Source organism: Scyliorhinus torazame, chromosome 12 (genome assembly GCF_047496885.1).
Source record: "Scyliorhinus torazame isolate Kashiwa2021f chromosome 12, sScyTor2.1, whole genome shotgun sequence".
Lineage (NCBI taxonomy): Eukaryota > Metazoa > Chordata > Chondrichthyes > Carcharhiniformes > Scyliorhinidae > Scyliorhinus > Scyliorhinus torazame.
The window spans coordinates 215,508,767-215,536,022 of NC_092718.1; the positions used below are offsets into that span (position 1 = coordinate 215,508,767).

General features: G+C 42.6%; 1 protein-coding gene and 1 long non-coding RNA gene across 3 annotated transcripts in view; one reads left to right on the forward strand and one right to left on the reverse strand.

The window, feature by feature from the left end:
• The window catches only part of brip1 (BRCA1 interacting helicase 1), a 329,036-nt gene that overhangs the window by 84,632 nt on the left and 217,148 nt on the right, over window positions 1-27,256 (forward strand). For both annotated transcript variants that reach the window (XM_072469931.1, XM_072469933.1), the window contains exons 8-13: window positions 2,540-2,761; window positions 2,885-3,084; window positions 5,003-5,135; window positions 16,208-16,362; window positions 19,559-19,724; window positions 21,340-21,477. In XM_072469931.1, the coding sequence (XP_072326032.1) occupies window positions 2,540-2,761; window positions 2,885-3,084; window positions 5,003-5,135; window positions 16,208-16,362; window positions 19,559-19,724; window positions 21,340-21,477 (1,014 nt within the window). The remainder of the gene's footprint in view (window positions 1-2,539; window positions 2,762-2,884; window positions 3,085-5,002; window positions 5,136-16,207; window positions 16,363-19,558; window positions 19,725-21,339; window positions 21,478-27,256) is intronic.
• The window catches only part of LOC140386978 (uncharacterized), a 129,545-nt gene continuing 124,640 nt past the window's right edge, over window positions 22,352-27,256 (reverse strand). The window contains exons 2-3 of the long non-coding RNA XR_011933718.1: window positions 25,126-25,241; window positions 22,352-23,933 (exon numbers count right to left, since the gene is read on the reverse strand). This is a non-coding gene — a long non-coding RNA (uncharacterized lncRNA). The remainder of the gene's footprint in view (window positions 23,934-25,125; window positions 25,242-27,256) is intronic.

A 27,256-nucleotide genomic window follows, 5' to 3' on the forward strand; every position in this document is an offset into this window, starting at 1 on the left:
TGTAGTTAAATGCATCTCTCCTCCTTTGTGTATTGGGCTCTTTGGGATTCCTGTGTAAACCATTTATACTTTTGTTGAAAGGTGTGTGCTGCTCTGAAAATAGAAATTATTCTTCTAGATGCCACCAGAGGGAGTTGCACATCAAATTTGTCTGCATTGTATCCTCACTATACCTTTTTTTACAGAGTACTCAGTTCAATTTGTTTCCAATTAAGGGGCAATTTAGTGTGGTCAATCCACCTATCCTGCACATTTTGGGTTGTGGAGTGAGACCCACGCAGACTCACGGGAAACGTGCACACTTCACACGGACTGTGACGTGGGACTGGGGTCAAATCTGGGTCCTCGACGCCGAGAGAGTGCAGTGCTAACCACTGCGCCACCATGCCGCTCATAACCTCACTATACCTGCTTGAGCACTGAGTGATTGGTACTGTTACTGGATGAAAAATGTTGTCTTTCCCATTCCATCGTCCTCTTCCTTGATGAGCACAATTGTCCAATATTTTCTTTCACTCCCTTAAAAATAATGAGAAGCATTTGAGAAATATAGATTTGTCTAAAAAATAGCATTTTCTAAAATCTTATGTTAGGAAAACAAAGGTGGTTTTAAGAAAATTAGCTTTGTATTGGTAAACATCGATATGAGGTATATTAGGGGCAACACGGTAGCATGGTGATTAGCACAATTGCTTCACAGCTCCAGGGTCTCAGCTTCGATTCCCGGCTTGGGTCACTGTCTGTGTGGAGTCTGCACGTTCTTCCCGTGTGTGCGTGGGTTTCCTCCGGGTGCTCCGGTTTCCTCCCACAGTCCAAAGATGTGCAGGTTAGGTGGATTGGCCCTGATAAATTGCCCTTAGTGTTGGGTGGGGTTACTGGGTTATGGGGATAGGGTGGAGGTGTTGACCTTGGGTAGGGTGCTCTTTCCAAGAGCCGGTGCAGACTCGATGGGCTGAATGGCCTCCTTCTGCACTGTAAATTCTATGACATAGTTTTAAGGGGAGGGGTTAATTTAATATTTCTGTGCCTGGAAAGGTGAAACCGATAGTTAGATTCATGCTGGACAAAGGTGGTATGTGTGGGGTTGGTTATGTTCTAACTGTGTTTCTGTTGTGCTTCGAGAGAGCTACAGTGTGAAGAAGCAAGGGCATAAACATGTGGGTGTTGCTCAGCAACTGGGGCCTTGTAAGATCGAGAAGCCTTCAAATTTAATTTTTGCTAATTTCTGGGCAGCTTGAGACCGGACACTGTGGAGTGAACAGCTCTCAACTCTGCCTGGAGTTGTGGCGAGGCAGTGGCATAGTGGAATTGTCACTGGACTAGTAATCCAGAGACCCAGGATAATGATCTGGCGACCCGGGTTCGAAGCCCACCACAGCAGATGTTGGAATTTATACTCATTGGAATTTAGAATGGGGGGGATCTTATAGAGACATATAACATTTTGAAGGGAATAGATATGATAGTAGCAGGGAGATTGTTTCCACTGGCGGATGAAACTAGAACTCGGGGGCATAGCCTCAAAATAAGGGGGAGCATATTTAAGACTGAGTTGAGGAGGACTTCTTCACCCAAAGGATCGTGAATCTGTAGAATTCCCTGCTCAGTGGAGCAATTGAGGCTACTTCGTGAAATGTTTTTAAGGCAAAGGTAGATAGATTTTTGACCAGTAAAGGAATAAAAGGTTACAGTGAGCGAGCGGGTAAGTGGAGCTGAGTCCTCAAAAAGATCAGCCATGATCGTATTGACTGGCGGAACAGGCTCAGGGGCCAGATGGCCTACCCCTGCTCCTAGTTCTTATGTTCTTATGACTGTCAACACCTCCCACTACCGTGGGAAAATGGGCAGCATAACCAAAGATCCCTCCCCCCCCCCCCCGGGTTATTCTCTCTTCCAACCTCTTCCATCGGGCAGGAGATACAAAAGTCTGTGAACACGCACTAACCGGTTCAAAAACAGCTTATTATCTGCTATTGCCGGACTCCAGAATGACCCTCTTATGGACTGAACTGATCTCTCCACACATCTTCTCTACTGGATAGTACTACACTCCGTATGCTCCATCTGATGTCTATGTCTATGTATTTACATTGTTTATTTATCGTGTCTTCTATGTTTTTCATGTCTGGAACGATCTGTCTGGACTGTACGCAGAATAATGCTTTCCGCTGTACCTCGGTACACGTGACAATAAATCAAATCAATTAAACAAAAAAGTAACAGGATTGCCATCCTATAAGTTAGCTTATTCGTCTGTCCCACTGTATGCAGACTTGTACAACTTTTTAAAACTCCAATCTTGGATCAAGGCACTGTGAAGAAAGCCTGCTAGTGAGAAGAGTAAAATATATATTTCTTAATGGTCTTAGTTGATTCTCCCCACATGGATCTATTGTTTATTTTCCATTTTAAAAAATTCCATTTATAAATACCAGATGATTTGTTGATGAGGAAACCAGGACTTGTTATTCTACATGGTTGAGGATGATCCTTTCTTTCATCTATGCAATTGAGATCTATATTTATTTTCCTATTACAGGGAAGATCATGCCGTTTTTATCAGGGTGTCCATAGAATGAATGAACAGAACACTTTGCAGTGGATTCATGGTATGCATTTGGCTTGGGACATTGAAGAGTTGGTGAGCCTTGGAAAGAAGCTTCGTTCATGTGCATACTTTGTAGCGCGTGAGTTGATGCAAGAGGCAGACATTATATTTTGCCCGTACAATTATCTAATGGACCCACAGATAAGGGAGAGCGTAAGTACTTTACAAAATTTTGAAACATTATCACAACATTTTGCATTCCTCATGGACCAGATTAGTAATCTGCATACTGTACTAGAATATTGCTTTACTTTTGCTTTTTTGTTTTTGAGATAGATGAAGATTAACTTGAAAGACCAAATCGTTATCTTCGATGAAGCGCATAATATTGAAGACTGTGCACGGGAGTCATCTAGCTTCAGCGTCACAGAAAACCAGCTATTGTTTGCTCGAGAAGAACTGGATAGCATGGTTAACCAAAACATCAGGAAAAGCAATCACGAGGCACTGCGCACAGTCTGCTATAGTTTTAACAAGTATGCAATGGTTTTCTTCGGATGAGTTTATTTAAATATATTTATTAATAATGCTAATTTTAGTTAATGCTTGATAAAATTGCACTGAGAAAGTTAGAATTGTTGATCCTTCAGTACAGACATCTCATCACATTTCTGCTGCCTAGAGCATCAGAATTCTTGGTGACATCTCTCTTAATTAAATAAAACTGCTCAAATAAAATCCATAGTGTATATGCTTTTTGTATAATCATATATGGCAGTGATTGCAAGCCTTCAGTCTCATCTGGTGGTCAGATGATTATGAATTGGTCACTCCTCACTGTCTCAGTTTATAACATAGAACCATCTGGTCAGATTATTACTCAAGTATTCTTGTCTATACAGTTTTAAGACATTTATTTTGCAATATTGTAGGTGGCTATATTTCCCTCCAGAAAGGAAACTAAACTGCCTGCTCTCGATTACAAATACGTGTTCATTCACAGTTTAAGGTGTTGAGAAAGCAAATAGATAAATATTTGTCTTTCATTAGGGTATGTCTACTAATTATTTTGGCTTTTCCCCAAAATGTCTGGTACAGTTTGCTTTTTCTAAGCCCTTGTAAAATTAGTAGCTTGCGCTGAGACGAAAATTAGTTTTCCTGAAGTATCAGGTGCATTCTGATGTTCTTAGTTACAAGTATACAATGCAAGAAATATTAAACGTAACTCAACAATGTTACTTTTGCTATATTTTGCATTCAGCGATTTATTTAAAATCCAACTGTTATGAAGCACGCTAATGTTATCTGCGAGGATATCCCAAATTGGAACACCAGTTCTTGGGGGTGTAGTGTTTATTTTGGTGTGAGACGACAAGTGAAACTGCTGTGAGAATAAAGAGCCCAGCCGTCGTGCAACAATTATTAAAGACTATTAAAGAAAAGATAAATACACCCAAACCGGATTACTCTCCTCGCGTGCAATTTAAGATGTATGAATTATTAAGCACGCACAGTTTCTGTAGATAGCACCCTTTGCTACAAACTAAATCTACGATACCTGAACTCTGGAAGATTTCCCCCTGTTCCCTAAACAACATCCAAATTGAATAACCAGCTGTAGTTACCACACAATACAGGGATGATACTCCAATCTGGGAGCAGTCTTTTTCCTAGACCAGCGAAGATTTTTAAAACCGCTGTTACGAACGTTTACTGCACTGCCTTGACTCTACGACTTAGAAGCTTGTTTGTTGTAAAAATTGCCTTCAGGTTTGGTGGTGGATACTGGCCTATCCACTTTCTGAGACTGCTAGATGGTAATTGCCTCTCTGGCTTTTCAGGGTCTGGGCAATGATACCTTTGTTGTTCTTTGATTATGCCTTCTGTGTATTCGGCTGTCTGCTTGCTCCCATCAACTTCCTTGACCAGACATTAACACATGTATATCTCAGGGACCTTTCCAATCGACTATAATCTGCTTCTCCTCCATACACCATTCACACTTGATTATTATCAAAACTACCGTTCCAAACTTGCCACAGGAAGACACATAAAACAATTGAGACCCTTTGAACACTGTCCATGCTGTCTCCAGGCAGATTCATGACACAACTCTACTTTTTATTGGTCCTTCTATTCCTTCTATTTATTCATCTCAATTTATTCATCCCTTTCCTCCTTCGTTCTGTCCCTCTCTAAAGTTATGTTTTATGGTTATTTTGTGTACTTTACTTGGGGAAAAAACAAGAGTTTTTCTTGACACTGCTTTGCTTAATAATACTTTTGTTTCTTAGACCATTTGTTTCTGAATGTGACATGGCACTTTGGTCAGTTGGTATTATTTGCTCCACTCAGAATGAAAATTATTTGGGTTTGATTCTTATAAAACTTCCACTTAGGCTTACCCCATGGCAAGGAATTAATGGCTAAATTGTGTAAATTTCTGTTTTGTAGCTGGCTAAAGGAGAGTTCTGGCAATCTGGTGGAAAAGGAATATGAAACATCCTGCAGGGTCTGGAACGGGAAGGAAATGCTAAATGTTTTTCATAACTGGGGATTAACCAGTGCTACGTTTTCCATTTTACAGGTAAATTGTTTTTTTAATAAGAGTAGTGAGGCTTTGATAAGGCACAAAGCCTTTGATATAGTATGTAGCCTTCTGTATTTTACGGCTTTGCACTTTGTAATCTATATCTTGCTTCCCTTACTACAATCTGACTAAATTCCAGCTGAGACTTCAATGTAAAGAACTTCCACAGAATTAGAAGTTATATTGTTGATTGCCGACTGTAATTGGTAGCAGGCAAGATACCTATTATATAGCAATGAGCTATAATCTCCCTACCAGAGCACTGTTCATTGCATTTATTTTTCATTTTTAAACTGGTTGATTGCCAGACGCTTTGGACACATGAGGCAAGACCAAATATACTCCTCAAATAGAATAATGCAGTTCGAGCTTGGAGGGTGGTTCAACCTAGCATGTAAATGCAATTTGATTTTGATTTTAAGATTGTATATTCTGCCCTTATTCTACTTGCAATTTAAATTTTTATGTTTATAATAGAAATTGCCGATGTAATAATAATAATCTATAATGGTGTCACAAGTAGACTTACAGTATCACGGCAAGGAAGTTACTTTGAAAATCCCCTAGTCACCACACTATGGCGCCTGTTCGTCTACGCTGAGGGAGAATTCAGAATATCCAATTCACCTAACAAGCGCGTCTTTTGGGACTTGTGGGAGGACACCGGAGCACGTTGAGGAAACCCACGCAGCTACGGGGAGAACGTGCAGACTCCGCACAGACAGTGACCCAAGCTGGGATTTGAACTCGGGTCCCTGGCGCTGTGAAGCAACAATGCTAACCACAGTGCTACTGTGCCGCCCATAAACACCTGTCTGATTGTAATTACACGCTCCTCCCTCCCAATGGAGGTGCTACAGCACCAGAGCCAGTGTCGCACTCTCATTTTGGGCTGCAAGTTTACATAGACTGTCCCTGTTGTACACAAATAGGATGGGAATAGAAGGATACGGATCCTGGAAGTGCACAAGGTTTTCATTTCGACAGGCATCATGATCGGCGCAGGCTTGGAAGGCCGAAGGGCCTGTTCCTGTGATGTACTGTTCTTTGTCTTTGTAAATATGGAGATTAAAATAGTTAACAGAAAGTGCATACAAGATATTTAATATTTCATAGATGGTTTTGGAGTGTGTTTGGATGTTTATCAAAGCACCAAATAAACACTTTGCTTAGATTTATGAACAGTACGAAGTCTTACAACACCAGGTTAAAGTCCAACAGGTTTGTTTCAATGTCACTAGCTTTCGGAGCGCTGCTCCTTCCTCAGGTGGATGACGAGGTCTGTTCCAGAAACACATATATAGACAAATTCAAAGATGCCAAACAATGCTAGGAATGCGAGCATTAGCAGGTGATTAAATCTTTACAGATCCAGAGATGGGGTAACCCCAGGTTAAAGAGGTGTGAATTGTCTCAAGCCAGGACAGTTGGTAGGATTTCGCAGGCCAGATGGTGGGGGATGAATGTAATGTGACATGAATCCCAGGTCCCGGTTGAGGCCGCACTCGTGTGCGGAACTTGGCTATAAGTTTCTGCTCGGCGATTCTGCGTTGTCGCGGGTCCTGAAGGCCGCCTTGGAGAACGCTTACCCGGAGATCAGAGGCTGAATGCCCTTGACTGCTGAAGTGTTCCCCGACTGGAAGGGAACATTCCTGCCTGGTGATTGTTGCGCGATGTCCGTTCATTCGTTGTCGCAGCGTCTGCATGGTCTCGCCAATGTACCACGCTTCGGGACATCCTTTCCTGCAGCGTATGAGGTAGACAACGTTGGCCGAGTCGCACGGGTATGTACCGCGTATCTGGTGGGTGGTGTTCTCACGTGTAATAGTGGTATCCATGTCGATGATCTGGCACGTCTTGCAGAGATTACCATGACAGGGTTGTGTGGTGTCGTGGTCACTATTCTGAAGACTGGGTAGTTTGCTGCAAACAACATCATAGATTTATGAAGTAACGAAAAAAGACATTGGCTACCTAAGCACTTTTAAAATTAGACTTGAAGCCATATTAAGTTTACAGTCTTCATGACATTTGGACTTGAGAGGGTGTTGGCACTTCTGACATCTGGAATCAGGTCAAAAACTGACTCTTTAAAAAATTCATTCCTGGCTTGTGGGCATTGCTGACTAGGGCGACATTTATTGCTCATTCCTAAATGCCCTTGAGAAGGTGGTAGTGAGCTGCCTTCTTGAACCATGTTGCGTAGGTACACCCACAGTACCATTATGGGGAGAGTTCCAGGATTTTAACCCAGCGACAGTGAAGGAGCAGCAATATATTTAGAAGTCAAGATGGTATGCGGCTTGGATGGTGTTGCGTATTGTTGAAAACTGATGCTAGGAAACAGGGAGGGTCAAAAGCTGACGGAGCTTTATTTACAAGGTGTGTTCACTACAGGCTGTTTCTTCACACTGACAGTTTTTCGTGCTAGTGACCTGTGACGTCACTTCTGCTGATGACATGCACATAGTGCTTACTGCAGCAACTATGACTCAATATTGTTGCACGAGGAAGATATTAAGAAATTGTTCCAGAAATGGGATCAAAGATGTGGCAGGCAATTTAGGGGTAAAACAGACTAAGGGAAAAATACTGCTAGCACGGAGTGTTGTCTGTAAAATCTCAGACACTTAGACCAGTTTGTTATTCAAATGTTTTACCCAGGTGCACTTATTTGTGAGATGAACAAAGGAAAAAACAGGTACATGGTTTAACGCAACGTCATTCTCAATTCTCACTCACACAAAATATGTTTCAGTCTCACAGATGAGCTCTAGGTATTACCCACACTTAGTGAAGGAGGCTGGCCAGGCTATGATCACTCGATGTGGATATCTTCTTGAGACTTCGAAACCCAGGGTCCCTTCTTCTTGAGATGGTTGTTCCCAGGGGACTCGCAGGTATCACTGAAGATTTGGTCTGATGTTCTTTCCTTTATACCGGTCTGCTAACATTGATACATTGGTATATTCCCTCAACTGGTTCTATTGTCCCATTTAGAATTAAACTAGTTAATGAGAAGAAACAGGATACTCCTGCTCATCCAAGGTGATTCACTTAAGATCCATTTTCCTCAGAAACACAATCTGACCATCTATTAACCCATTACAGAGTCTGATGGCTTCTTTTGTTTGTCCTTCGTCCTGCTACAAAGTGGATCATTTAAAAAAAATAAATTTAGTGTATCCAATTACTTTTGTTCCAATTAAGGGGCAGTTTTAGTGTGCCAATCCACCTAACCTGCACATCTTTGGGTTGTGGGGGTGAAACCCACTCATACACGGGGAGAATGTGCAAACTCCACGCAGACAGTGACCCGGGGCCAGGATCAAACCCGGGTCCTCAGCGCCGTAGGCAATAGTGCTAACCACTATGCCACCGAGCCGTCCCGCAAAGTGGACCACCTGTGTCTGGAAATTCGTTACATATTCATAGCATGGTCTTGGACCTTTGTGTAAATGTGAGTCGGTAATCACAGAGTCCATGTAGCAATAGCTAGTTTATATGTTGACTTGAGTGCTCTTGAAGACAGCCAATATCAATTCCGCCAGAACCTCATGAGTCAGTTTCTCTTGTTAACCCATGTGTCTTGTCAGCCTGTTTCCAGTACCACAGGAGTCAGAGGGATACACCCACACATGGCAGAGTTGCATTATTGCAAGCAGACTTAATCTCGTTAGTGGGTGTAGGGAAATAGTTAAAATCCAAGTTTTAAAAGTGTTGTAACCACAGTTGAAATACAAGCTTGCATTATTCTGAGTCAAGGTCCGTTTGGCAGTGACACCTTACACCGGCCTCTCAGCTAGACTGCAAAGGGAGTAAGTCAGATATCAATGTGAGTCATGGGAAAGACCACCATTTAGATTTAAAACTTATAAACCAATAGGGAGCAAAGAGGGTGTGGTATCAAACACAGGTATAAGGTTACTAGCACAAGTGTATGCTGCCTGCCTGTGTCTCTCTTCTCTCTTTCTCTTTGTTCTTCCTCATGCCCCGCTGGGCCTTTGTTTCTTTAGTTCAGCAGTTTTTGAAGTGTACTAACTAGATTTGTGCAATAAAACTCAATCTCACACTACCACCAGACCCTCGACTCTTATTTGAAGAGATCCTACAGTGGGAATACATAGGATGGCCCTGTTCAGCAAGGGTGAGTCACTCAAGATCCATTGTCCTTCGGAATACACGTGTCTGACCAGCTATTAGCCCATTACCAAATCTGATGGCCTCTTTGTCCATCAATGGGAGGCTAGTTGCGTATCACTGGCATGGCTCTGTACCTTTGTATAAACGGGAGTCGGCAATCAAACAGCCAAGATAACGATGATGTGTTAAGTCTGGAATCCACAGGAGAGAACCTTTTGTTTGAGGGGCTAGGTGGAGCTTAGAGAGAGAGAGCGAGAAAGAATCCTTTTTGAACAGGCATAGTGAGAAAACGTTTGAAAGCGAGCAGGAGAGATCATGAAAGTTGCCACCAAGGCAGGCTTGGAAAAGGGTTCCGAAAGAGTTTTCCTAACAGAAGAAAAATTGCTTCATAAATATGGTAGCACAGTGGTTAGCTCTGCTGCTCCACAGCACCAGGGTCCCAGGTTAGATTCCTGGCTTGGGTCACTGTCTGTGCAGAGCCTGTACGTTCTCCCGTGCCTGCATGGGTTTCCTACGGGTGCTCCGGTTTCCTCCCACAAGTCCTCAAAGACATGCTGTTAGGTGAATTGGACAGTCTGAATTCTCCCTCTATGTACCTGATCAGGCATCGGAGAAGGCGACTAGGAGATTTTCACAGTAACTTCATTACAGTGTTAATGGAAGCCTACTTGTGACAATAATAAATATTATTAGTATTATTTTAATAATGCTTGTTTTATAAAATAACCAAGCCCTATTTCTTATATTATTACTCCTGGAACAAATCGATCTTTCTCCACCGCCTTAAAAACTTAAAGACGTTGCACCTCTGAACCAGTCTCTTTGTCACTGTTGAGAGCTGACCAGGCGTCCGTAACAATATAAATACTTAACGTTTCATTCCCCCTTTGAATCAAACGTCCCCATAAATATAACATGAACAATAATCAAATAACAATAATCAGTAAATCTGATGGTTTGGCGATCGTTGCTCTCTGAATGGTTGACAGCGAATTTCTGGCACCTGCTTCTTTGTATTGGTTGTAACCTCTGGCGTTAATGTCTTTGTGTGAATGCCATCATGGTTATTTTGACCGGTGTCGATGTTGTAACTAGAGCTTGACTCTGTGCTTGGTCTGAAGGTGAGATGTTCTCTTCCTCAACAGTGTCTGTTGGTGTCAGGGTTGTAGGAAGGTTTAGGTCAGGACTTTGTGCAGTTGAATCCGAATTTTCATCAGGTTCCATTTCCAGCGGATCGGTTCTCCTCGCCAACAGCTGGTCCACATGCCTCCTCCAGCCTGGACGGTATAAGACAGGTCCAGTCTGTGCAAGGATGTGGCTGTAACCCATTTTTCTCCTGTGGAGTAATTTGTGGCCAGCTCTACTTGTCGTTGGTGGAAGACACTGTCCTTGTTGTTTCTGTTGAACGAATATTTTAGTTTTTGGGAGTTTCAATAAGTCGAATGCTGAATGTAGTTGTTTCTTCATCATTAATAGTGCAGGAGAGATTTTAGAAGTTGAATGAGCGATATTCCTGTGCATCAGTAGGAATTGATGCAGGCATTTGATCAGGAAACCATGTTCCCTGGTTGCTCTCAATGTGTGTTTCATGGTTTGAACAAAATGTTCTGCTAGTCCGTTCGTAGCAGGATGGTAGGGTGCAGACCTAATATGTTGAATACCATTCTCTTTCAAGAAACTTTCAAATTCTTGGGAGACAATTTGAGGTCTGTTCTCGTTTACCAATTGGTAAGAGCATCTAAACCTACTAAAGACTTCTCCTAGCCTCTCTATCATCTTTTCTGATGAAGTTGACTTAATTATGACAACTACTGGCCACTTTGAATGAGCATTGACCATTATGAAGAATATAGGCCCTTCAAAGGGTCCTGCAAAGTCAACATGCACCTGTTGCCAAGTCTCTTCTGACTATTCCCAAGGATACAATGGTGCTGATGGTGGCAGCTTTTGTACCTACACCCAATGAGAACATTATCCATTTTCTCTTCAATATCCACATCCAATCCAAGCCACCAGAAGTAACTCCTCGCTATTCTTTCATGCGCACAATTCCACAGTGGCCTTCGTGCAATTTGTTTAACACTTGTCTTCTAAATGGTGATGGAATGATACTCTGAGCCCCCAAAGAAGACTTCCTGACTGTACAGACAGCTCCCATCTTCTAATGGAGTACGGTTTCAAGTCAGGTTTTAGTTCTGAGGTTTTGCCTCGTAGAACCTTACCCATTACTTTGGAGAGTATTGGATAGCTCCGAGTGTACTTCTTCACTTGTCCTGAAGTGACAGATGTACGGTCTGCCTGTTCAAAGTTGAAGATAATTCCGCTTGAATTGTTTGACGAACTACTTGCTGACTAATTACTTGGTGGTGGTAATCGCGAAAGTCCATCTGCATTATAATAGAGATTTGAATGTCGATACCTGATGGTATAGGTTTGTGCAGACAAAAGCAGTGCCCGTCTCTGCATTCTGTTTGCTGCAAGTGAAGGAATTCCTGTGTGTGCTCCAAAAATTGTCATTAATAGATGATGGTCCGTCAACAGCATGGGCAGCACAGTAGCATTGTGGATAGCACAATTGCTTCACAGCTCCAGGGTCCCAGGTTCGATTCCGGCTTGGGTCACTGTCTGTGCGGAGTCTACACATCCTCCCCGTGTGTGCGTGGGTTTCCTCCGGGTGCTCTGGTTTCCTCCAACAGTCCAAAGATGTGCAGGTTAGGTGGATTGATCATGCTAAATTGCCCTTAGTGTCCAAAATTGCCCATAGTGTTGGGTGGGGTTGCTGGGTTATGAGGGTAGGGTGGCGGAGCGGCCTTGGGTAGGGTGCTCTTTCCAAGAGCCGGTGCAGACTCGATGGGCCGAATGGCCGCCTTCTGCACTGTAAATTCTATAAACAGTGTCAACTTTCATCCAAACAGGAATTGATGGAATCTCTACTACAAAAATAATCCCTCAGACTTCCCTTTCGATTTGTGTGTAGTTATTTTCAGCTTTGTTCGATGTTCGAGATACAAAGGCAATGGGTCTTTTCTCACTCGATGGCATGATGTGGGATACTACCGCTCCAACACCAGAAGGAGGTGCATCACACAACTGTTTGGGTAGGGTAGGATCGAAATGCACAAGGACTTCAGATTTGAGCAACGCTTCTTTGACTTGCACAAAAGTGTTATTGCATTGATCTGACCACTTCCCCTTCTTGTTTTGGCACAACTGGTTATGCAATGGTTTTAAAATGGTTGCCAGATATGGAGCAAATCTTCCGTGGTAGCTCAACAATCCTAGGAGGGATCGCAACTGGTTAAGGTTCTGTGGTGCAGGCACCTCGGTGATAACCTTGACCTTTGAAGACGATTTGTGAAGGCCCGGGGAATCGATCACATGCCTCAAATTCCCAATGGAAGACGAAGAGCTCACACTTGTCCTTGCGGACTCTCAGCCCATAGTCACCCAATCTTAGAAGTGGCATCCAAATTCTGAAGATGTTCCCCTTCGTCTTTTCTAGTGTGTTGGATGTCATCCAGCTAGCATTGGACTCTGTTTAATCCACTCAAGATCTGATCCATTGTTCTTTGAAGCAATGCTGGAGTTGATGTGATACCAAACAGTAATCTTTGGTACCAAAATAAACTTTTATGTGTCACAATTGTCAGGAATTCCGATGACGTCTGGTCTACATTCTGACCTGAGCATATCTGGCTCAGGTCAATTTTGCTAATATCTTGGCCTCCTGCCAATCCAGCATACAGGTCATCGATGTGAATTTGTGGGCATTGTTCCGCACACAACATTGGATTAAAGGTGTCTTTGAAGTCTCTGCAAATTCGTACTGATCCATCCTTTTTGATGATTGGTACTATTGGTGTAGCCTATTCTAATACTGACCGGTCCTAAGACGCCCGGTCATTCCAAGTCAGCCTCCATTTTTAGCCTGATAGCATAGGGTACCAATCTTAACCTTCAAGCATTTTACTTGGCTTCCTTCTTTAATCTTCAATTTAATTGTGATGTCTTTCATACTCCCTGGTACTTCATCAAACACAACAGTGTGCTTCTTTAGACTTTTTGTAAGGTTTGATTCTTCATTAGTCATCAGGTTGACTTTGACCCAGTTCAATTATATCTTTTGTAACCATGTTTGACACAATGTTGGATAATTGCCCTTTACTACATGTAAAGACAAATCAGCTATTTGCATGTTAAGTTGCACAGCCACGTCAGTGCGGCCCTTCAGTGGAAACACTTCACCAGTGCATGTCTTTGACGCTGTTCTTCAAGGGAATGTGTCTGAGTTTTCCCTTCTAGATAATCTTGGGCACCAGTGAGACTGCTTCCCCAGTGCCGGCTTTCATCCTTACTGGCTGACCATCCAACAGGAAGTGACTCGGTATCTATTTGTAGCACCAGCAGTGGCTCGCCCATTCAGTAACAATTGGTCTTCAGACTGCAAGTCACCTCATTTCTCTCTACCTCTCTATCTGTTTACATGCTGTTTTGGTTTTCTCTTGCTTCTTATTATTTTCACTCATAGCTTGTTGTTTTTTCCAGTAGGCATCCTCTATATGGCCTTTTTTCCCCCACGGCTTCTGTAAATGATATGTTTGCACCAGCATTCTGCAGCTGAATGCCCTGGCTTCATGGATCGGTGACATGTACGAGTTTCAAATCTCTTGGGTGTCAATTCAGCCAATATTTTGTATATGCAAGTATTCAAACTCAGTTGCTGAGCTTCTTTCACAGCCAGCTCCATCGAAACAGCAATTTCCATGGCCTTTCTCAGAGTAAGGTTACTCTCGGTTAGCAACCATTTCTATATTGCCTCATTTCGCAGACCAATCTATCCTGAATTGTATCATTCAGCGCATCACCTAACTCTCAGTACTCTCTCTGCAAGTCTTTTTAATACAGACATGAATTGCACAATTGATTTCCCTGCTTCTTGATATCAACTGTGGAATCTGAAGCGCTCTGCAATCACCAAAGGCTTAGACGATAGTGTGGTTGTAGGATCTGTACAATTTGTTCATATCTTTTTTGCTTGGCTTCTCCGATTGCACTAAACTTCTGAGGAGAGTGAACATTCACCCCCCCCCCCCCCCCCCCCCCCCAAATCATGCTCAGGAACATGGGGTCCATAATATCTTGCGCTATTTTGTTTGCCTGCGCAAAAGTCAAAATGCTCATGAAAGGAGCCCCATTTCTCCACATTTTTAGTGAAGGATCCCACAGCGTTGAAAACTCCTGCCCTTTTCTTCCAAATGGAGGTTCCCCATATACACACTTCGCAACATGTTTTCAGCAGCTACCTTGCTTTTCCCGTTTAAACAAGGCCACAACCCGAACTTCAGCCTCTTTTTAAACATCCACAGCTCTATAATTGCTCTGTGGAGGATCGCTACTCATGTCCACCTCATCCGTTATGTCTGGAGCAAAGACGAGAGCTGTCCTTTTAAGTCCTTTTTTTCCCGCCTTTTGTTAATTTCATTTTTCCTCCTGGGTTCCGAGCAAGTGCTGTTCAAAGTCCTCGTAGCCAGTTTTTATGTTGTGTGTTGTGGAAAACGGTCGCTAGGAGGCATGGAGGGTCAAAAACTAACAGAACTTTATTTCCAAGGTGTGGTCACTACAGATTGCTTCTTCACTCTGGCAGTTTCTTGCATTAGCGGCCTGTGATGTCACTTCCAGCAGCTACATGTATAAATTAATACACAATGCTACTAAGACTCAATGTAAATACATAACATAGGGGAATTTCCAGGTCGTGGTGTTCCTATGTGTCTGCTGCCCTTGGCCTTCTGTATAGTAGTGGCCATGGGTTTAAGTGTGCTTCCTCAGGAATCTTGGTGAGTGCATCCTGTAGATGGTGTGCACTGGTGTTATTTTGCATCTGTGGTGAATGGAGTGAATGTTTGTGGATCAGTTGCCAATCAAGTATACTTTGTCCTTGATGGTGTCAAGCCTCTTGAATGTTTTTGGAACCGCATTCAGCCAGGCAAGTGGAGAGTATTCCATCACATTCCTGACCTGTGCTTTGCAGATGGTGAACAGGCTTTGGGGAGTCACGAGGCAAGTTACTCGCTGCAGGATGCCTAACCTCTGACAGCCTCTCGTAGCCACAGTAGCCACCCACGTCGACGCTACCACCAAGAAAGCACAACAGCACCTATACTTCCTCAGGAAACTAAGGAAATTCGGCATGTCCACATTATCCCGTACCAACTTTTATAGATGCTCCATAGAAAGCATCCTATCGGGCTGCATCACAGCCTGGTATGGCAAGAAACCGCAAGAAACTTCAGAGAGTCGTGAACACTGTCCAGTCCATCACACAAACCTGCCTCCCATCCATTGACTCCATCTACACCTCCCACTGCCTGGGGAAAGCGGGCAGTATAATCAAAGATCCCTCCCACCCGGCTTACTCACTCTTCCAACTTCTTCCATCGGGCAGGAGATACAGAAGTCTGAGAACACGCACGAACAGACTCAAAAACAGCTTCTTCCCCACTGTCACCAGACTCCTAAATGACCCTCTTATGGACTGACCTGTATGCTTCATCCAATGCCAGTGCTTATGTCGTTACATTGTATATGTTGTGTTGCCCTATTATGTATTTTCTTTTATTCCCTTTTCTTCCCATGTATTTAATGATCTGTTGAGCTGCTCGCAGAAAAATACTTTTCACTGTACCTCGGTACACGTGGCAATAAACAAATCCAATCCAATATGGCTAGTTCAGTTTCCAGTCAGTGGTAACCCCCAGGATGTTAATAGTGGGGGAATTCAGCGATGGTAATACCTTTTAATATAGGTGATTAAGGGGCAAAAAACATAATTTATTCGGTATTTGCTTTAATCTGTGCTCCTTCAAGCTGTTTTTAGTATTGTACACACTTTAAATTGTATATATGAATAAGCGTTTGATGTGCAGAAACACCTGGATGCTGTGCTCGAGAAAGAAGAGAAGGTACTTGTGCTGAATGGACAGCAGGAGTCGGTAACTGTCCCAACTGTAAGTGCTTCAACACAGATCGTGCTGAAAGGACTTTTCATGGTGCTTGACTTTCTCTTCAGGGATAACAGCAGGTGAGTGCTGAAATCTTCTGGACCTGTTCAGACTTTCAAAGCTGTTGTTTTAAAAAAAATCTGCAATTAAAATGGTGTGTGGTACAATAATTATTTGGAGCTATATCTCTATAAATATTTAATGCTTTTTTTAAGAAGTTAACGACAAATTTCAGACTGCTTGTAATTTGAACACCATCTGATTGTGAAATGCAATTTCGACCATGGTGAAATTTTCACTATATATTCTGCAATCACCTGACAGTTTTATAGGGCATGAAAATGAAATGGCACCTCATTACAGTTCACAAAAATTAGAATTTTGTTACCACACAATCAGGAAACACCCCAGGATATGCTTCTTGCAACACTTCAGTTGTTTGACTTTCCACTGGCTTTTCAACCACAGTAGGCATCATTCCCACCTGTGATCCAGCTATATCATTACCCAGGATAAACTGCACCCCTGAAAAAGTTAATTCCTCCTACCATCACGTTTCACTGGACTCTCTAACCTTACCTTACATAATGGAACACGACTCATTTCACACTTCACCCATAATCCCACATATCACCACGTTTTCCAGCAATAATCCTTCTGAACCACATACCTCCTTATCTCTGGATAAAGAGAAATTACTGTGAATGTTGGAATCTGAAACCAAAGAGAAAATGCTGGAAAATCTCAGCAGGTCTGGCAGCATCTGTAGGGAGGGAAAAGAGCTAATGTTTCGAGTCCAGATGACCTTTGTCAAAGCTTTGATGCCCGCTTTGAGCAGTCAGCCAATGTATCAGTGCCACCCGCCTCAACAGCCCTGGACACACCCATACCCACTATTACAGCCTCAGAGGTAAGAGCTGCCTTCTTGAAAGTGAATCCGCGGAAAGCGACGGGCCCCGACGGAGTCTTTGGGCGAGCACTCAGAGCCTGCTCAGACTAGCTGGTGACTGTATTCGCAGATATCTTCACCACCTCACTCCTCCGCTCTGAGGTCCCCACCTCCTTCAAGAAGACCACCATAATACCAGTATCAAAGAATAATAAGGAGCCTGTCTCAACGACTACCGATCGGTGGCCCTGATGCATGTTATCATGAAATGCTTCGCGCGGCAAGTCATGAGACAGATCATTGCCAGCCTTCCAGAAGGTCTCGATCCACTGCAGTTTGCCTGTCACTGCAACCGGTCCACAGCAGATGCTATCTCCCTGGCTCTACAATCAACACTCGAACACCTCGACAACCTATGTAAGACTGCTGTTTATTGACTACAGCTCCGCGTTCAGCACCATTATCCTGACAAGATTAATAACAAAACTTCACAATCTTGGACTTGACCCCTCCCTGTGCAGCTGGATCCTTGACTTCCTCACCAACAGACTGCAATCTGTCAGGATAGGCAACAGCACCTCCTCCTCCACAATAGTCCTCAACACTGGGGCCCCGCAAGGGTCTGTGCTCAGTCTCTACTGTACTCCATATACACATGACTGTGTGGCAAGATTTAACTCCAACTCAATCTATAAGTTTGGGGATGAAACGACTGTGGTGGGCCGTATCTCAAACAACGACAAATCGGACTACAGGAGGGAGATAAATCACTTGGTTGCATGGTGTACCGAAAACAACCTCTAAATGTTGGAAAGACCAAGGAACTGGTCATTGACTTCAGGAAGTGTAGCACGAAACAAACTCCCGTCTGCATCAATGGCTCCGAAGTGGAGATGGTCGATAGCTTTAAGTTCCTGGGGGTCACCATCACCAACAGTCTATCTTGGCCCACTCACGTTGATGCAACAGTCAAGAAAGCCCAACAAAGTCTCTACTTCCTAGGGAAGCTAAAGAAATTTGGCATGTCTGCATCGACTCTCAAACTTCTACAGATGTGCGATAGAAAGCATCCTATCCGGCTGCATCACAGCCTGGTATGGCAACTGCTCGTTCCAAGATCGCAAGAAACTACAGAGTGTGGTGAACTCAGCCCAACGCATCACACAAGCTTGCTACCCTCGCATTGATTCGATTATACACCTCCCGCTGCCTCAGGAAGGCAGACAGCATTATCAGAGACCCCTCCCACCCAGGTATTGCCGTCTTCCAGACCCTTCCATCAGGCAGAAGGTGCAGATGTCTGAAGACCCGCACATCCAGACATAGGAACAGCTTCTACCCCACAGCTACAAGATTCCTCAACGACTCCCCCTCGGACTGATCTGTTCCCTGTAAGAACACTATTCACGACGCCCTATGCTGCTCTTGCTCATGTATTTGCTTTGTTTGGCCCCTTGATCCGCACTGTAACCAATCACTATTTGTTGATGTACCATTTGTCAATGTTCTCTGTTGATTATTCTTTTGTCTACTGTGTACGCACTGTGTATGTTCCTTCGGCCGCAGAAAAATACTTTTCACTTTACTTCGGTACATGTGACAATAAATCGAATCAAATCAGTTAGTTACTTGGCAGCACGGTGGCACTGTGGGTTAGCACTGCGGCCGCACGGCGCCGAGGTCCCAGGTTCAATCTTGGCTCTGGGTCGCTGTCCGTGTGGCGTTTGCACATTCTCCCTGTATTTGCGTGGGTTTTGCCCCCACAACCCAAAAATGTGCAAGCTAGGTGGATTGGCCACGCTAAATTGCCCCTTAATTGGAAAAAATGAATTGGGTACTCTAAATTAAAAAAAAAAATCAGTTAGCTACTTCATTGTGCTTGTCTTCATTCCCATTCCTTGAACAACTGAATAACTTTTAAAAAAGATTTGGGGAAATCTTGCTAATGTAGAATGGCATTCCTTCCTATTATGACTGATAATGAAACTTCCAATCTACTCATGACACTATTTGTGGGTAAATTAAAAGCCAAGAAAAATTAAATATTCCAAAAATTCATTTTCTATAACTGTCATGGGTTTGAAAGGTTCTTTTGAAGGAGGCTTGGTGAGTTGCTGCAGTGCATCTTGTGGATGGTACTGCTGCGACTGTGCCTATAGTGGCGGAAGTAAATGTTTCAAGTTGTTGATGGGGTGCCGATCAAGTGGACACTGGTGTGGAGTGAATGTTATTTGTAAACCTACTTCTAATTTTGCACGTTTCATCCTTCTGGCTGAGGGAAGACTGGTGGAAAAACGATTAGTTAGTGAATAACAACCTTTTTGAGGGAAAAATTGCAGTATTGAACATCAGTACCATATATTTGATATCATAAATTGTTCTTGCAGATTTGCAGATGACTACAGGATAGCAGTGCAGCAGACTTACGCATGGACAAACCAACCTGATATTCCTGATGAAAATGGTTTCTTTGCGCGCCCTCGAAACAGAAGAGGTTCACGCAAAAAGGCAGCTGTACTGACCTTGAACTTTTGGTGTTTAAATCCAGCAGTGGTGAGTATCGTACTCTAATTGTACTCTGAATGCTTACTGCATTGTTAGAAAGCCAGATGGTTCAATGGAAAATACAAAATATTGAAAATGTCAAATTTTTTACGTACTTGCTGTGAGCCAGTGTTTTGGGATGCACTGTAAAGCGTTGTTTGTAAGGATTTTAATTTCATTATTTTTTTGTGAGTTTCCTTCTATCCTATTCTGTCTTCACATGCTGTGCCCTGGTGTACACACTCACCCTACTCATGCTTGCCTTGTGTATGCTCTTTCCTCCCACAATTCCTGGACCACGCATACATGCCAATCTCCTCCCTCTTTTCTTGCTCATTTGTCCATGCCCTCGCTCCCTACTCCTGCATACTCTAGCCACCCACCTCTCAGCTGCATATTCTTGCAGCCCTTACCCCACCAATGCCTCTGGCTCCCCTGGCCTTGCCGCATCCTCTAGCTCCCCTGCTCCCACCACGCCCTTTGGCTACCAGGCCCCACGCCCCCTGGCTTCCCGGCCCCTCCACGCCCTGTGGCTCCCTGGCTTCGCCTTGTCCTCTGGCTCCCCTGGCTTTGTCGTGCCCTCTGGCTCCCCTGGCCTCGCCGTGCCCCCTGGCTCCCCTGGCCTCGCCGAGCCCTCTGGCTCCCCTGGCTTTGCCGAGCTCTCTGGCTCCCCTGGCCTCGCCGTGCCTTCTGGTTCCCTTGGCCTTGCTGCGCCCTCTGGCTCCACTGGCCCTGCACGCCTTCTGGCTCCCCTGACCCCACCGCGCCCTCTGGCTCCTTTGGCCCTGCCACGCCCTCTGGCTCCCCTGGCCCCGCCACCCTCTCTGACTCCGCTGGCCCTGCCTGGCCGCACCCTCTGGCTCGCCTGACGCCGCTGCGTCGCGCCTTCTGGCTTGCCCGGTTTTGTTGCACTGCACCCTCTGACTCGCCTGGCCCACTGCGCCGCACCCTCTAGCCCTGCCCCGCCGCGTGCTCTGGCTCGCCTGTCCCCGTCATACCGCGTCCTCTGGCTCACCTGGCAGTGCCGCGTCTTCTGGCTAGCCTGGCCCCGCCCTGCCATGTCCTCTGGCTCACCTGGCCCCGCCGCCTCTTCTTGTTTGCCATGCCCCGCCCCACCGCGTTCTCTCGTTTGCCTGGACCCACCGAGCTCTTTTGCTTCCCCTGGCTAATCTCGCTATGCTCTCACGCTCCCTTGATTAATCTTGCCACATCCTCTGGCTCCCCCTCACTGCGCCCCCATTTCCCTGCACCCCCGTCCCCGCCCACGTGCCTCTCGGGTCCGCCGTCTAGTTCTCCTCGACGCCCCCCCCCCCCAGCCCTGCCATTTTGCTCCCTTTGCCCCCCCCAGCCCTGTCCTCTCACCCCCGCACTCGCCCACAAGCTGCCTGCTTCCCCATCGCTCATGCAACTCCCCTCTTGTTCTTTTTTGTTCTTCACCTGCTACCAGAATGAGGACTATTTTGCTTCTCACTGCCCAGTTGGAGGAAGATTAAAATTAAAAACTTTCTGCTTGATGGGTTTATCCTGATTTCGTACTCTGCTGTATCCTTTATGTTAAACCACCAGTAAGAGTCAGTCCAGTAACAATTCAAACTAAGATATTTAAATTTTATTTTTCTTCTAGGCTTTTTCAGATCTTAATTGCGTGAGGACAATTGTCCTAACATCTGGAACATTGTCCCCAATGGACTCATTTTCTTCGGAGTTGGGTGTGAAGTTCAATATCCAGTTGGAAGCTAATCATGTAATTGACAACTCACAGGTAACCAGCTGCATTGTTTATTTCCCTACTGCAGATTCAGTTACCACGTTACCACATAACCTTGAAGTTATAACTGCTCTTCAATTAAGTTGCAAGTCTTTGTGATGATGACACATGTATCCAGCCTATAAGCTGTTTATTTGTTATAGATATTGTAGGTAAACAAATTTGCCACCATGCATTGACAGCTAATTTGCCACCTGTAATTAAGATGGTAATTTAATATTTTTGTTTTCAGATGTTTTCCCGACCGCTTTTGTTCCAGTACATAATACTCCTGAATTGTTCAAACAAATAAGTTGCTAGCGGTAGATGTAATCCATTTGTTGTAAAGTACTTTGGGGTGCCTGAGGATGTGACAGGATATAATTTATATGCAAATTCTGCATTTCCTTTGTTCCCACTTTTCTCAGGTGATATTTACTAAAGTTGAAATGTTCATCTAATATTCCTTTTGTACAGAAGTTATGGATTCACACTGATTGTGAATTCACAGACATACTAATTGACTGAGCACACTGATTTGTCCCTCTTTCTGATGGTGAAGTAGTGATTCTGATGTGGCTAATGAAAGTCTAGTGCAAATCTCCTGTATATTTGACCTGAAATTGAATTGCCAGCGAATGCGTTATTCTTAGAATATAGATAGCGACTAGGATTCGGGGGTGCGAGGGAGGGGGAGCGGTGATCTTCTCCGTAAACTCTGTTCCATTTTTGTTACCCATGAAGTGTTACATAAATACAAAGTGTTCCAGAGAAGCAATCCTGACTAATGAACGCACAACTTCCATAAATATATTGCACTATATTTTGCATTAGAAAGATGGCTTAAAAATAATTATTCCTTAAATGTTATATTTTCATATTAATCTAAGACTGCTTTATAAAAATATATGTGGAGATCTCGAGATTATTCTCCCTCTGCCTTAGGCACTTGATTAAATATTAATGCCTAACTTCATCTGCTTGGAATCTATTGACTGGTTACAGATGAGACTAGATGGGTGAAAGAGTTAAACAGTTAGAAACGAAGCATGGATATAGTCCACATACACAGCCCATTAAATCAGTTCAAAGTTCTACATTATGTAGATGCACCACAGGAATGTTTTAGACTTCATTAGTTTTATGTTTTCAACTTGAGATTATACCATCTGGTGAGGTCTGCTAATAGCATTCTTTATTTTGGTTAACTTGAAATAATGAACAGTACGAATTTTATACAGAACAGAACATGTGTGTACTTAACTCTTATTTAAACCTTATTAATAAATACTGCACTAGATCAAAGCAAACCAGGGGTGAAAATTGCATTTGTCTGCAAAATGTTAGTGCAGAATGTTGACTGGGAGACCACCAAGGTAATGAATACAGGAGCAGATAGCATGGCCGGCAATAAAAAAGTGATATATGCTCTTAAAATTTACATTTAAAATGTTCTGTTTTCATTACATTGCAAAACTGTGTGTAAAAAAAAAAAAAAAAAAACAAGGACATTTTCCACGTCAATCGTTGGTGCATCTAAAAGTATTCAATACAGGAACCTTTTTACAATCTTCCTGCACACTTCCGTTGATTAAAAGGCGAGGATTAGCAAAATAATGCACATGCTCCAAGAGCAGTCTGTAGAAGCTTAGGCAGGCTGGTCTAAAGTTCTGTTTGTAACTTTTTATCCCCAAAATTACATTTAGTTCAGGCAAAGGTGAACAGAGCTTGTAGTGAGAGTTGACCCTTGTAATTGCACATGAAGGATAAGTTTTCACATAGAAACACTGATTTAGTACATTATTTTTCAATGTGGGAATGGCATAGTGATACAATCTACTCACAAAATTACAGACTTGTTATGGTGCAGAAGGCGGCCATTTGCCTATTGTGTCTGGATCAGCTCTCCAAGCAAGCATCATGACTTTGTGCCATTCCCCTGCCTGTACCCCTGCACATTGTTTCTACTCAAGTAATTATCTAATGTTTTCTTGAATGCCTCGATTGAACCTGCCTCGACCATACTTCCAGGCAGTGCATCCCAGACCCAAACCACTCGTTGTGTAAAAAGGTTTCTTCTCACATCACATTTAGTTCCTTTGCAAATCTCTTTCAGTTTGTGCCCTCTCATTCTTGAGCCTTCTTTATAAGCAGGAACAATTTCTCCCTCTCTACTATGTTACAGGCCCCTCATTATTTTGAACATATCATGACCTACCACTACTTGGACAGATAAAGAATGACATTGATAATATATGAAATAAATGAATACATAAAAATTTGAGTCAATTTGTTAAACAGATATTCAACATTGATATTCAGCTTTGACAAAGAGCCATCCAGACTTGAAACATTAGCTCCTTTTTCTCTCCACAGATGCTGTCAGACGTGCTGAGATTGTCCAGTATTTTCTGTTTTTGTTTCAGATTCCAGAATCCACAGTAATTTGCTTTGATATTCAACATTGTCTGCTATTTAAAAAAAAAATCACATCTATGAAATTTCTGGTTGATCATAGAGATATAAATGCAAAGTTAGTGTCTTCACTCAGCCAGTAATGCATTAAGATGGTATAATTTAGGAATTTCAGTTGCTTTCAGTAGGATAGGTCTGAGCTCCTCATCCTCAACAAACAAAAATTTGATTAAAAAAGCAATATTCACAGTTTTGGTGATTATCAATAGTTTTGTTTTTTAAATCAAGTAGTGTACAAGACTTGATGACTGCATGCTAAGATTTTATTTTGGTTATTCTGGGTATGTTTGTAAGGGGTGATGTTAGCAAGGTTGGAATAAAATTTGCTGACGAACTATTAGATTATGGTTTACTCCATTAGGAAAGGTAGCTATGCAATGAGTATTAGTCTGGAGAGTTATTTGGAGACAATTACACCAAAGCTTGAAAAAAAAAAAGAAGGGTAAATTATGCTCCTCGCAACATTCACGATTATGACGGGGCTTGAGCAAGTAAGAACACCAACACCAGATCCATTCTCGTATTGCCCTCTCTGTATTGGATATAACTAATGTAATTGTTTCTCCGGCACCCAAGTGTATATGTACCTCCCCAGTTTCTCTCCCCCCCCCCCCCCCCAAAAAAAAACAGGTGCCTACTTATTTGTTAAAAATAAAATTGCTAACTACAGAGTTGTTGTTGAGCTAGTGCACAATATCATACCAGTCCTTTTGTTTTTATTTCCTCTTCTATAGCAATATATATATATATTTATTTTATTCTGTGTACATAACTGTAAATATACTTTGTTCAAAAACCCAATAAGAAACATTTATTTAAAAAAAATGAAGGGGCTTGACAAGGTTGATACTGAGAATTTGTTTACCTTGGCTGGGGTATCTAGAACAAGGGTGCGCAGTTTCAGGATACATCAGAAATGTATTATGAATACTTCATTCCATCATGTTAATGTTCAGTATTAAAGATCATGTTGCAGCATATTTCTGCTTTTTCCCATTTTGTTTGTGCTATGCCACGATAATGTTTTTTCCCTTTCCGTTCATTCCTGAGCTTGTGTTTCTTAGCTGTAATCTTAATCCAAAAATGGCGACCAGAGCTTCATTATCTTTCACAGTTGGAGCTTCAAAGCTAAATAAAAATCACACTTTGTTACAGCTCTAGTTTAAATGTCAGCAGTTGGGAAATTACCTGTACATCTGTAAATTGTCAGTCAACATCAGTGCTAGAGTACCACTTTATGAGTTAACAGTGGTTATTAGCAACACAGTTAGCCTCATAATGTCTTAAGTTTTCCTCCATTTGTCCTGTGCAATATAATACAGAAACTTATGTTACATTTCTATCGTTGAAAAATACATTGGCTGGTAGATATCTTAACTACTTCACTGCGGAAGGTCAGGAACAATTTTAATGACATTTTAGTATCTATTCAGAACTTCTGTTGCTTATAGTTTCCAACAAGCATACCTTCATAGTGTTTTTAATACAGTGCAGGTTACCATATGCATGGAACGTGATTTAATATTTAAGAATATTTTTTGTACAAGGCAAATTGATTCATTTCTTCTGGCATGATACCTTATTTATATATTTTTTTAAACTTCAAATTGAAAGATCTGGAAGATAATGTATTAAAGATTTATAAGTAGCAACAGTAGAAATCAACAATTGTTCTTCTGCTGCTGCCCCTCATAATTTTCACAACTCCTTTGCTAAAAACCCTGATGCATGCTTCTATGAATGCCAGCAAACTCTGCAATGTTGTATAAGTGGTAACTTCTCATGTTGAACCTGCGATGAAGAGAAATATTTTCATTCAAACTGTTGTGTCTTTGCAATTCTCTATCCCAAGAGCTGTGGCTCTATATTTAAGAAACCCATAGTTTTTAGAGACTAAGGGAATCAAGGGCTGTGCGGATAGTGCAGGAAGGTGTAATTGAGGTCGAAGATAATTGTAATCTTAAATGGTGGAACAGGTTCTCAGGACTGAATGGCTTACTCCTTCCCCTGTTTCTTATGCTCTTGTGTTCCAACATTGAGACTCTAGAAGACATCTCAGCGAAGACTGATATTATCATGATCTGACATCCGATATACATTTCTCACTGTGTAACAATCAGAAGGAGGAATTCTCAACCTCTGTCCCACCACCCCTCTAGCCTAGGGTCACCAGGATCAATTATTACATCTCAATTGATAATATGTAACACAGCTAGTGCACGATGATGAGGTAGTGATCATGTTGATGGACAAGCACTCCAGAGGACCAGGCTAATACTCTATCCCACCCTGGTGAATTTAAATTTAATTAACAAAAAAAAAAATCTGGAATTGAAAGCTAGTCTCTCGGTAATGGTGACCATGAAACTATCATTGATTGTTGTAAAAACCCATCTGGTTCACTAATGTCTTTTAGGGAATGAAATCTGTCATTCCTACCCAGTCTAGCCTGTGTGTGACTCCAGGCCTACAACAGTGTTGCTGCCTTTGAAGTGGCTGAGCAAGCCACTCTGTTCAAAGGCAATTAGGGATGGGCAAGAAATGCTGACTTTGCCAATGATGCCTACCTCCCATGAAAATATTTTTAAAAGCATTGGATGATTAATCTGATATGTAGGCTTAGCACCACATAATGCTGAAGCAGCTGTTGGGGAAATGGGGAAACTTTAAGGTAAGTTCTAAAGAATGAAATGAAATGAAAATCGCTTATTGTCACAAGTAGGCTTCAAATGAAGTTACTGTGAAAAGCCCCTAGTCGCCACATTCCGGCGCCTGTTCGGGGAGGCTGGTACGGGAATTGAACAATGCTGCTGGCCTGCCTTGGTCTGCTTTCAAAGCCAGCGATTTAGCCCTGTGCTAAACCAGCCCCTTTTTACAAATGATAACATTTTATTGATAATGCCAGTAATGTAGTTAATCAAGGAAAAAAACAGTTGGCATAACAACTATCAAAATTTAACCTTATGTCTTGGGTATAATGAGTGAGATATCTTTGAGTTGTTTTATGGATTTGTTACTCTCACTTGCATCTTAGATTAAACTATTTATTGAGATCTGAGGAAGCAAATATTTGTATCTTTTTTTGTTGGTCTTTGTCAGTAAGAGTACGACATGTTCAGCATGTCATACTATTCAACATGGTTAAGTTTTCTATTCAACATGTTTAAGTTTTTGTGAAAACTATGTTCTAAATGCTTGTCATCCTCATTCAATTTGGTTTCACTGGGCTCCAAGTATGTGCCTCTTTACTTGCTAGTTCTTAGCAATTTAATTTTATTCTGCTCTTCCCAGCTCATGAACTTTTCTGGTTTTATCCCCA